At 46.6% G+C, this 13039-nt stretch overlaps 1 protein-coding gene across 3 annotated transcripts in view; it reads left to right on the forward strand.

Annotated features, from left to right (window-relative positions):
- SLIT1 (slit guidance ligand 1) overlaps window positions 1-13039 on the forward strand; it is a 305558-nt gene that overhangs the window by 249563 nt on the left and 42956 nt on the right. For all 3 annotated transcript variants that reach the window (XM_083149614.1, XM_083149615.1, XM_083149613.1), the window contains 7 exons: window positions 2542-2686; window positions 4636-4710; window positions 5155-5298; window positions 7081-7224; window positions 11052-11218; window positions 11852-11984; window positions 12591-12659. In XM_083149614.1, the coding sequence (XP_083005740.1) occupies window positions 2542-2686; window positions 4636-4710; window positions 5155-5298; window positions 7081-7224; window positions 11052-11218; window positions 11852-11984; window positions 12591-12659 (877 nt within the window). The remainder of the gene's footprint in view (window positions 1-2541; window positions 2687-4635; window positions 4711-5154; window positions 5299-7080; window positions 7225-11051; window positions 11219-11851; window positions 11985-12590; window positions 12660-13039) is intronic.

Genomic DNA, 13039 nt, shown 5'->3' on the forward strand with positions numbered 1-13039 from the left:
TGTATGTGTGAGAGTAAGAGCTGTAGTTTCACTCGCTGCCAGCACGGACACTAGACATGATATATATATATATATATATATATATATATATATATATATATATATATATATATAATTTTTTTTAATTTTTACGTTTCTTGTATAGTGCAGCATATTCCGTTGCACTTTACAATTGGATAAATAAGATTCCTAACTAGCGTTTGTCTAAAATCCCCGGTTAGTTCTATTCCAGCTGGTACGAGAGTAACTGATGGCAATGGTGAAAACTGGAGCTGGCAGATTGACGATCCCTGTTAGTTACAAGTTTAAAACGCAAACCAGCGAAACGATTGTGACGCTTCACATGCTTTAGTTTCAATCGTTTCTACAAACATCCACAAACGCCGGCATTACTACCTGTAATACGCTGACCTGTCACGTACAGCAGATGTTGTCTTCCATACTGGCTTTATAAACATGAACCGCCGGAGTCTGTCGCCTTCACGCCCGCCGCGCTCCGTTCTTGCATTAGCAATTGAGTTCTGAAAAATAGAACAAATGCTCTCGGCCTTACGAGCCGCGTATAACACATTCTGCTTTTCTTTCATGAATCAAAAGCCTATGTCAGGATGCTGCAGAAATAAACACCGAAGATGAAATGCAACATTTTCAATTTCTATATCACTTTATAGATATTCTAGCAATTTATCAAGGGCGGTAAAAACATGCAAAGAAAGATGTCTTCATCTGTTTATAATGCCTGCTCTAGGCAAGAACTGTGCTCTCCTTTCATACCTTGTGCCAAGCTATACTGCACTGCAACAGTATATACTGCCTTAAGACGAAAATGTGGTAAAACCCCGGTTTTGCCACATTTTCAAATGTACTAATACCCGGCCGCCGCGTCATCGCAGGGCAGGTATTTTACTCTATAAAGCCCATGCGCTTCTATTGCTGCCTGCCGTCCACCGCAGACTTTTACCTAGGGTGGCCAATCTCGGGATCGGCGGGATCCCGGGATTTGGCCCCCAAAATGCCGGGATTTCAATCCCAGGATCGGAGCTTCCAATCCTGGGATTTCGGGATTAGACTGCGCATGCGCAGTCTAATTCCGGGCAGCGTCTGAGCACTCGCTCAGACACTGCCCGGCTTCTCCCATACCCTGCAGTGCAGCACTGCGCAGCGTGACGAGGTCAGAGGGCGCAGGGCACAGCCGTACAGACCACATCAGCCAGCAGTCCGCTCGCCCACCCACCCAGCCTTCCTGGCTCCCAGCCACCCCGCCTACCAACCCGGCGGCAACTCAGCCAGCAGCCCTCCCGCCTCAGCATTCCCGGCTGCACCCGACTCCAAGCCACTCAATCAGCCCGGTCGCCCACTCCACAAATGTAAGTAAATAGTGGGCGGCCAGGGCGTTTTTCATTATTAGGGATGCCAAACCTGGGATCCCGAGAATCCCGGGATTGAGCATTTTTCAATCCTGAATCCCGGGATTGAAGAAATGCCCCGGGATTGGCATCCCTACTCCTACCCCCTCCCTGTCCTCCGTGTTGCTCCTCCTCCCCCAGCAGCATGTCACAGCCAGGGATGTCCTTCATGCTGCAGGGGGGAGGAGGAGACTCCGGGTACCGCCGCAGAGCCCAGGAGGTGACGGAGACAGGTATCACGGGGGGGGGGGGGGGCCTCCGTCACCGCACCATGATGCTAGCCGCATATGTTTATACATATGCACTATCATTGTGGCGGGGGCATTGCGAAGAGACATTATATGCGGCCTAAAGCTGGCCATACACCTACAGATGTATTGTCCGATCTGGTAGCTTGGAAAGTGAGAGATTTTGGGAGAGTTTTACTATTTTCTTAAAGCAGCAATCATTGACACTGCAAAACCAGGTTGGGTTTGCCATGTAAATGATTGCCGCTTTTAAAAAAAAAAGGTAAAACCCTCCCAAAATCTCCCACTTCTGATTCTCACACCCTATTACATTACATGATGATGATGTTAAAATCAGATCACATATTACCGTATAAGTCAGCCATGTTGGTGGAGGCAATGTGCAGCCATTGTACAGAACTGAATTGCACTAAAAATATTTAATCTAAAAACTTAACTTTACTAGAATTGAAGTGTCTGGGAACAGCCTTCTGTAAATGTATGACTGCATCTGTGATGTAGAAGGAATTATTGGATGGATTATATGTCCTTTATAGCTTATACTGTAGGTATCCTGGTTTTATATTTCAAAATGACAGAAGCTCTGAGCAGGACTTTTTATGAACAAAATGGTTAGTTACTAGTTAGCATTAACCCCCGATAGGAAGTGTGCAGAGAGGGGAGGTTGGCCGGTCTGTGCTGCGTAACTTGGTAATAAAACCAATAAGCTAAAATAAATATAGCAACAAGATATAGTGTCAGGAGAGTCTGCAGTTGTGTGAAGGGGCAAAGTCTTTTGTATATTATAATGATTTGTGGTGCTGCACCAGAGTTTACCACACAGCAGTATTGATTGTGGTAGTCATTTTTTTAATGCTAGCTTCAACCTGTTGTGTATCTTTGTGCAGGGACAGAGGACTATCAGCTGAATAGCGAATGTAACAGTGACGTTGTGTGTCCGCCCAAGTGCCGATGTGAATCCAATGTGGTGGACTGTTCCAACCTGAAGCTGACCAAAATCCCAGACCGTATCCCACAGTCTACATCAGAGCTGTATGTATGAGCCTGCTGCTACCTCAACCTCAGGCACTACATGTCATATCAGTATAGCACCCCCTGCTGGACAGCTGACATCACATGAGCTGTATCTCATCAAATAAAGTTTATTTATCTATGTCAGCTGTTGTGAAACTACACATCTCATCATACCATAGTTTTAGCATTCCCTGTGGCAAGGCATAATGGGAACTGTAGTTTCACAACAGCTGGAAGGCCATAGTTTGTACATCATACAAAAAAGGGGTGTGGAGATCCACTCGTGGGCGCTCCCTATGGTTCGGAAAGTGGGAGAGAGGAGGATGGAGAAAATGCAGGGGAAGTAGGATACTTCCCTTTGTCTTCCTCTCCTGAGTAGGCTGATTTCTCCTGTAGATGTTTCTAGGGTTAGGATGTTCCTGATTCCAAATGTGTCTCGGTGATCATATGGAAAGGGTGAAAAAAATCAGAGAAATCCACAATGAGAGTTATCCCTGGGGTAAAGGGTAGGTTTATAGTGATGTCACTTCGAGCTACGGTGGCGTACCGAACTCACTTGTGACAACAGGGATACAGATGTATCAAGGTATCTTTGGATCAATAAATGGGATTGCGTACCCGTACTCACGTGGTAGAATGAGGATCAAAGCGCATCAAGGTTTCTTTAAATATCCGTTTTTAATGGAAAAAGTTAAAACATCAATACAATAAAAGAAGGTATAAAGTGGAAGGTGAGGTGCCTTACCAAGTGATAGTTGGGTGAAGTCAAACCGGATAACATACGCCCAAGTTCTCACCGGTTAGCTAAACTCACCTTCACAGCTTTTCTGCCTTCTGGGGGTACACTAGATCTGGGCCAACATGTTTCGAGATAATGCTATCTCTTCTTCCTGAAGAAGAGATAGCATTATCTCGAAACATGTTGGCCCAGATCTAGTGTACCCCCAGAAGGCAGAAAAGCTGTGAAGGTGAGTTTAGCTAACCGGTGAGAACTTGGGCGTATGTTATCCGGTTTGACTTCACCCAACTATCACTTGGTAAGGCACCTCACCTTCCACTTTATACCTTCTTTTATTGTATTGATGTTTTAACTTTTTCCATTAAAAACGGATATTTAAAGAAACCTTGATGCGCTTTGATCCTCATTCTACCACGTGAGTACGGGTACGCAATCCCATTTATTGATCCAAAGATACCTTGATACATCTGTATCCCTGTTGTCACAAGTGAGTTCGGTACGCCACCGTAGCTCGAAGTGACATCACTATAAACCTACCCTTTACCCCAGGGATAACTCTCATTGTGGATTTCTCTGATTTTTTTCACCCTTTCCATATGATCACCGAGACACATTTGGAATCAGGAACATCCTAACCCTAGAAACATCTACAGGAGAAATCAGCCTACTCAGGAGAGGAAGACAAAGGGAAGTATCCTACTTCCCCTGCATTTTCTCCATCCTCCTCTCTCCCACTTTCCGAACCATAGGGAGCGCCCACGAGTGGATCTCCACACCCCTTTTTTGTATGATTGTCTTTACTTTGAGGTGAAATTGGGATACACCTCGAGAGATCCATCAGGCAGATCCCTCCAGATAGCGCTACGTTACCCTGCTCACTCCCTGTATTACTCATAGTTTGTACATACCTGATCTCTGGAAGGCCATAGTTTGTACATACACTCTCTCATGCAGTTGGACACTTGTGACTCAGATCACTAAGCTCCGCCCTATGCGGCATGAATGGTTGGCTTCCCCTAACCAACTTGACCCTATAATGATGGTACAATAGTAAGAAAGGCGGTGGCCATCATACATTTAAATGTTTGCTATTTTCTCCCAAATATACAGTAGGGCTTGTTGAACATGATACTCTATATTCTGTATGTCACTGTACTGTAACCATATTGCCCTGGCCGGTCTTTACTTCTGTCATTGTAAAACACTTTGCATTGTGGCAAATTTCCAGACGTTTGAACAACAATGAGATCGCTACTCTGGAAGCTACTGGGCTCTTCAGGAAACTTCCGCACCTCAAAAAAGTGTAAGTAGCCATGTTGTTTGCTAGGCCTGACTAATCAATACCCAGGTCATGTGTCCAGCATATAGATGATAGGACGAGATGACTCCTTAATGGATGTTACTGTACATTAAGTACATACTGTACTGTAGACCTGGGATGTTCGACCTCATCCACCTGTTTGGAAGCTGTATGTCATCAAATAAAGGACTATTCAGTGCCCTACTCAATATATAAATTCACCTGCCGATGTTATGTTATTACTCAGAGGCAAGGAACAGTTTGACAATAGTGTGTCTGTGTACAACTTGCATTGTATAGTGGCTGAATTATCAAATGTACCGTAACCAATCAGAAAGCTGTAGCAACATACGGCGATTAGCGAGACGGACGTAAATATATTTTCAGCATATCCCGACAAACCTCCAAACATTACGTTCTACAACCCTGTTCCTATGTCTCTTTCAGCAACCTGAGCAACAATAAAATCTCGGAAATAGAGGACGGGGCGTTTGAGGGCGCAGCGCCGGTGAGCGAGTTACACCTCACCGCCAATCACCTGGAGTCAGTGCGAAGCGGCATGTTCCGCGGCCTGGAAGGACTGAGGACATTGTGAGTAGGAACAAGGCAAAATGAGCATCATTTATATGTGTGCTAGGCAGAGCCAGATTAAGGTGTAAATGGGCCTGGAGCTGAAAATGATCAAGGGCCTATTATGCGCAATAATAGGGGTTGTGGCCAGCACCTAATAATGTGGGGGGGCGTGACCAGTGTTCTGTTTGGGTGGTCTGCCCATGGGTGTGTCTCTATTTGTGTAAATACTTTCAACTAATTATATATGCCTGGAAAAGGCAGAGGGCTGGCATAAGAAAAATGCAGGGAGATATATTGGCGGGTGCACTCCAAAGGTGCAACCACAGGACACGGATGTCTTGCGGGGTGAGGCGGCACTCCAGTCATAAAAAAATACTGAAAATGTAGCACCTTTTATGTGGTAACCTAAGTTTACCACACCATATACACCTTATACAAATCATGCAACACAATAGTAACCCCTTGTACTGTACTTGCTTCTTACACATTATGCCACATGGAATGAGACAAAATTCACACCGATTGAGCAAAAATTCATACTGGCACACAGATTGAGTCAAAATTCACGTTATGCCACACAGATTAAGGCAAAATTCACATTTTACACACTACACCAGGCATGTCCAAACAGTGGCCCTCCAGCTGTTGTGAAACTACACGTCCCAGCATGCCTTGACATAATCTCCATTACGTATTATGCCAAACACCATAATGCCTATTAAAAATTATGCTACATAAGTGTTGCTTACCTACATGTTTAATGCCAGGGGTTCCATGCTCGTTGCCATGTGGGTTTACATGCTCATTGCCAAGGGGGAATACATGCTCATGGTAACTGGGGGACAGTCGCCGCCGGGCAGAAATGACAGCCACTAACAATGACAGCCCCCTGCTCTCTGCCCGGCTGTATTCAGAGCACTGCATGTCCTGGCTATTTGAAATAATACACCTTTCATACCAGAAAAATGCAGGGAATATGGTCCCAGGATCATGCAGGGACATTCTCGGACTGGCCCCTATTACACTAGCCTAGTCCCTGCATTTTCTGGTGTGAGGGGGAGAGAAAACCACCCCGCCCCCTTTAAACAACCAGCTATATCTTCGGAACCAACTGACCCATTTACTTGTAGCCTTCAAATGATTTTGGTCCCGTGAAACTGGGCCGTTTGGTTCCAGAGAAATCTGTCCTCAAACACCATGAACAGCCATAAAATTACATTTCAGAAATGAAAAAAAAAAAAGTTTTACCTGCAATATCTCTAGAACCAATGAACCCATATGGACCAGGTATCAGATTGAAGGTCCAGCGATTTGGGTTTGACTGAGATCAACCTCGAGTTTCTGTGATGCCGGTGGGGGAACTGGCAGCCGTTGGAACCGGGTGGAGGTCGGAATTAGCGGGTCCCATGTTATCCTATGGGGAAAACGTTCCAGGTTTGCCTGGCAGTATCTCCGGTTCCCAGGGGGCTAGAGACACGGGGCTGGGCTTGTTGGAAAGCCCTGACGCTCAGCTACAAAGGCCTATTTGGAGAGTGGGCCTGGAGCTATAGCTCCATCAGGCCCATTGTTAATCCGGCTCTGGTGCTAGGTTATTCGGGGGAACAGAGGAGGGGGTTCTGTGTCATCTCAGTTACGTCATTTGTTCATTTTGGGGCAGTTGAATGTTTCCCCTTATTTAGGTAATGCCCAGAGTGGACGTTCTAGCAGGGAATAATCTGTTTTATGGATACAGCTGATGCCCTTCCAGGTCACTCACAATAATCAGCTAATTGTCGTGTGTGTGTCATTTCTGCCTCACAGGATGCTCAGGAATAACAAGGTCAGCTGCGTACACAATGACAGCTTCACCGGACTCCGGAACGTCCGGCTCCTGTCCCTGTATGACAACCAGATCAGCACCATCACCCCAGGGGCCTTCGACACACTGCAGTCCCTCTCCACCCTGTAAGTAGCTGGGTACTCGGGGCTGCAAGAATGAGCGTTGTTGGGTTTGCAGGCGGGATCACAATTACTAGGAGGCAGAAAGTGTATCAGGTGCTAATGGTACTGACACAGTCACATTGGGTTGTGCCGCAGATGCATATAATTCATGCAGTTACGACCGCCTAGTTTCACTGCTCGTATTCATTGGCAAGCGGACGGATGTACACATATATGTTGGGGCACCGGTAATGTGACTTTTACCTCGGTACGACGCCCTGGCTTATACTGTATGTGTCTGCTTTCTAGGAATAAGGTGGGAAAATAAAATGATTGTTGGCCAACAGATGGCGATATAGAGCTTTGTGATCTGCTCATTGATTTGGGAAGTTGCCGTTTAACCAGAGCTGTATTATTAAGGCTTCGCCGAGAGACCAAGGACACGTGATACCCGTATGGTCTTGACAAGAAGCAACAGAAAATGAGAGAGAGAGAGAGAATGGTGGTATATGAGATCACGCAACAGAAAATGAGAGAGACAGAGAGGCATGCAATATGATAGATAATAATGATAGATCCCATCAGCTATGTCATACAGTATGATACAGACAATGCCGGCTGGTGAGCGGACAGCCAGGCACTGAAAGTCCTCTTATAACAAGGGGCCTGGGGCAGGGTCATTCCAGCTCTGTGTTATGGTGGCCTCATATGGTTCCATATTGCAGATATATCTGCTCATTCCCAGCTGTGCTGGAAAGGTGGCCGCCATCTCTGTGCTATCATCGTCCATCCACATTATAAGAAAACAGGGAAAAAAGCGAGAAAGGAAGCCCAGCGCATTATGGAAGGGTATGGATCATATGGTCGACAGTCATTAGTTCGACTGGGTCGACAGGGCTCTAGGTCGACATGGGACAAGGGCAACACAAGCATTAAGTCGACATGGACAATGTCGACAGTCAAAAGGTCGACGTGGGTTTTTCACTGTTTTTTCCTGAATGTCGACACAGTCGACAAGGACACAGGATTAAGTGCACCGCGTCCCCTCGCATGGGCATGAAATACTGCCTGTCGGCAAATGTTGGCTTAAAAAAAAACTAACGACCTGTCGACCTTGCAGTATGTCGACCCAGTGGTGTCGACCTAATGACTGTTGACCATCATTAGGTCGACCAACCAACCGTATCCCCTATGGAATGTGTCAGTAAAAGTGATCCACTGCTATGGATGAGTAGCAGAATTGCAGATCACCTTTAATGACACCGATTTTGATGCGTTTCATAATGCCCTGGGCTCATTTGCTTTGTTTGTTCCTTTGTTGTTTACAATGTAGTTGCTGGCAGGCATATACCGTGACTGTATTGTCTTTTTTGCAGAATGTCATCACTATTGTTTCTTTCCCAACTGAAACTACGGTATATGAACGTAATTAGATTCTAGAGAAAATGTAGTGAAAGTGAAACCTGGAGGCAGCTCATTCACAGTGCAGTATTGCAGAATTTCTAGGATCGCATCTTAAGGGGCCCATACACAGGTCGAATTTTATCCTGTTTTCATCTAATTCTGGTGGATCGGGCTGATATATCGGATGGAAACTGGCAAAATTGGACCTGTTTGACATCTGATCTGACCCGATGCGTGTTCTCGTGCTCATCGGATCTTGTAGATCATATGGTGCCCATACACTTGTCCCATTGCATTTGTTCACATCGTAAGTGCTTTTTTCCAGCACCCGATGTTGCATGCCATCGGGTGCTGGAAGAGGGCTGGCATGCAGCAGTAGTCAGCAGCGGGCGCAGAATTTGAAAAAGCATTTCAATACACTGGGCGGCCTTCTGATTGGCCAATCAGAGGCCTCACATTCAAGCGGCCACTGATTGGCTGAGAGAGCTCTCTCACAGCCAATCAGAGGGCCGTCCAGTCTTTTGAAATGTTTTTTGAAATTCTGCCACCCGCCAACTCTCCTTGCCGAGGGAGCCGGGACCAAGGCTTCAGGAGTATAAAAAATAAAACCATACAGCTGAATGGGCAGCCACTGATTGTCTGAGAGCTCTCTCAGGCAATCAGCGGTCTTCCCAGTGGCGTAACTAGGAATTGGGCGCCCCCCCACCCGCAGCCTTACCTGTCTTGCTGGTCCCGTCCCGGCTCCCTTGCTGGCTTCATTCTTCTGCTAGTGAGACGGACCAACACAAAATGTCCGCCCCCATACAGCAGACAGTTTCAGAGAACTGTCTGCTATATGGGGCGGACATTTTATTGTGGTCCGTCTCACTAGCAGAAGAATGAAGCCAGCAAGGGAGCCGGGACGGGACCAGTGAAGTCAGGTAAGGCTGCGGGCGGCGGATGGTCGGGCGGCAGATCGGCGGACGGGAGGGGGCTAACTATAGCACCACAGCCCCCCGGCGCCCACACATGCACAGCACCCCCCCCCCACCCCCGCGGCCGCGGGGGCTGCGGTGCTATAGTTACGCCTCTCGGTCTTCCATTTGGGAGGCCGCTGATTGGCTGAGATATCAGCCAATCGTCGGCTGCCTATTCATATGTATGTTTTTTTTTTATATTTGCTCCTCCCGTCCGGCTATCTTTGTCCCCCTGCCCAGAGTCACCCAGCCCGGCTCCCCCCCGCCCGGCCCCGGAGTCCCCCCTCATCAGATGCAATACACCGTGATTGCTTAAAGGCACTCACGATGTGCTGCTGATGGCTGCACGTAAGATTTATCATATGTGCAGCACATATGATCTCCGGATCTGATCCGATGAACACAGGACCGCGCATCAGATTAGATAGGCTATCATACACATGCACTTTGGCCCGATTTCACGGCCCTAACTGCCGAAATTGGGTGAAATCAGGCCCCTGTTCCTGGTTACAACCAACTCTCTGACCCAGCTGCTCCCTTGTGCCAGTTATCTCAAGTTGCTGCATGTCATTCCGCTTCCTAAAGCCGCCTTGTTTCAAGTATCCAGCGCCCTCCACTGGCACACCAAGGTCACAGCTAGGAACACAGAACTCAGCAGCGTTGACAGCTTGCACTCTCTATCTTGTTGGATTTTTTATTATTTTTAGGGATTAGAAGTGCCAGCCAATTGAATTTTTACATAGTCTGCTTAGATACACTTTCTGGTAGAGTGCATCTACAGTCTCTGCAGATTCTTCATCCTTGGTGGGCTCGGAGCCTGCGCCTGGCTCACCGCTACCGCGCTATAGCGGCTTCAAATGAGTAGAGCGAAACTATATTCATAACACAGAATTCCGTAAGTAGCGAGGGAGGAAAGGCGTGACCGGTAACCAGATCGTCGGCATGGGATACTGCTGAGCAACGCTGATTAAACTATTGATCCAGTTTATGTGTTTGTTGCTGTTGCCGTTAGCGAGGAGGATGAATATTAATGGCCCTTTACAAACTCTCCCATCTCTATTGTACATTATAGGCAGCTGCCTCCATTATAAATGGTGCTCTCTGTAGTTACTAGTGTACGTTGCAGCTTTTATGTGAAATCTTAAGTCAACGTTCAGAATCAGCAGAAGACATCCTTACTCTGTAGCTATAAGCCTGGATCATGGCTCCCGGCTTCTCTGGTTTCTGCGTAGACTCTCTGTCAGCATTTTAAACAAATACCTGATAAATTAAATTAAAATTGATATAATGGGCAGAACAAGATCCCCAAAGAGCGCAGTGTATATTGATGGGATGTTCCAGCCATTTTCAAAAAAAGAAGTTCTTATTCTACTGCGTAATAAATAAATAAACACATACATAATTAAAGCATTTTATCCGTTGCCGTGGGAAACCACACTTATTTCAACTGCCTTTATTTTTTCTGTAACCAGCCTCAATTTATCTCGACAGGAATTTACTGGCGAATCCTTTTAACTGCAACTGCCAACTGGCCTGGCTCGGGGACTGGCTGAGGAAGAGGAAGATCGTGACCGGGAACCCTCGCTGTCAGAACCCGGACTTCTTGCGGCAAATCCCCCTTCAGGACGTGGCCTTCCCTGACTTCCGATGTGAAGAAGGTAAATGGCGATTGGGAACGGTAACATGCGCTGATACAAAATGACAACAAAAGAACTTTAATAACTTGTATCAACCATTTAAATGTGGACATTTTGACCTTCTTAACATTTTCTACTATCTCTGTTTTTCTTTTGTCTACCTATTGACCCTGACTATTGACTATAGAACCTGTCTTGTTAACGAATCCAAGGGTCCGCATCGCCCATCCGGCATCCCACAGCCGGAAGAGTCTGCCTCGTGTTAAATATTTTATGTGAAATCTTTTTGGGCCTGATTCAGAGCCGATCGTTGTTGTGCGAATAGGCAATTATTTTCAATGACCAAATGACTGCACATGTGCCCGGATCGTAGGGCGCATGCGCAAGCAAAAATAACTGAAGTATCTAATCGCAATCCTCTCGCAATTTGACGGACAGGAAGTCGGTGTTTGGGGGGGGGTGGACACCTGACATTTTCTGGGAGCATCTAAAAAAATGCAGGCGCTTTAAGGGAGGGCCTGTGACATTAGCGCCGGCCTCGATCAGCCTGCCTCAGTCACAGAGTTGTGGATGGGTCAGACTTACTCATATTGGCACAGGCTGATAGATGGCGAGTATTTTGCATATCTTAAAACTGTTTCTGTCACTTTATAGGCCAGGAAGAGCTGACCTGCGCTCCGCAGCCTCAGTGTCCCCAGGAGTGCACCTGCCTGGATACGGTGGTCCGGTGTAGTAACAAGCACCTGCTGTCTCTACCGCGGGGGATCCCGAAGAATGTCACTGAGCTGTACGTCACGCTCTCCTCATCGTCATTCCCCCACTTACTGTGTGTCTGATGTCATCTGTCACCTGACTATAAGGGTGTGATGTCAGAGGAGACAGGACCAGGATCACCTAACACAAGCATCATATCCATTCATGTAGCAATGTGCATACACTGCTATGCCTCCTAATGGGAACTATAAATATATAATCAGTCACTGAGCTGTTCTATAAATTATATATGGGATAATGATTCCCCAGTGTGAATAAGAATATTCTAAGGCACTAAACAGTTATGTGACCTTAGGATGTATTTATAGTGTTTGCTTTACAGTGATTTGACCTCTAACATTATTATATATTGTATCCTTGTCATATCCTCCAAGGTAGCATATGAGGCACATGGTGGCACAGACACCTGCTGTTAGAGACCCCTGCACAGCAAAATCTGTCGCAGGCGCACACATAAACAAACACGGACGCACACGGGTCCCCGGCCCTATCACTGCCGCCACTGATTACTATACAGAAGTAATATCTTATTAGAAACGACACCTGTGCAATGATCTGCAGTCCTCTAGAAAGTCACGGTCCTCAGAGTTCCACAAGTAACAGCTATCTCCTCTTCCAGGTACTTGGATGGCAATCAGTTCACTCTGGTACCCAGGCAGCTGTCTACGTTCAAGTATTTGCAGTTGGTGTAAGTACAAGCGTAAACACTTTACATCTTTGAAAATGAGGTTGCCCAGAGCTAGAGGGTACGGGGGTCTTTGCAGTGGTGACATTGCCGAGACAAGGGGGCTCATAGCTCATCTTCTACCATTACATTTAGGGCCTTATTCAGGTTGGCTCGCTAGGCAATGTACATTCGCTGCCTAGCGAGCACCATAACACCACCCCGTCGAAGGAGAACACATTCCTTAAATGCCAAATTAGCAAGGATTTCCCCAATTCTGTGATGGATTGATAATCATCAATGGCCGGCGATTGGCAGTTTCTGATCAGATCGGGGGAAATGTCAGCTGGAGCCGCCGATTGGCAGTTTCTGGTCAGATCGGGGGAAATGTCAACTGGAGCCGC

The sequence above is a fragment of the Crinia signifera genome, chromosome 6 (genome assembly GCF_055691185.1).
Source record: "Crinia signifera chromosome 6, ASM5569118v1, whole genome shotgun sequence".
Taxonomy (NCBI): Eukaryota; Metazoa; Chordata; class Amphibia; order Anura; family Myobatrachidae; genus Crinia; species Crinia signifera.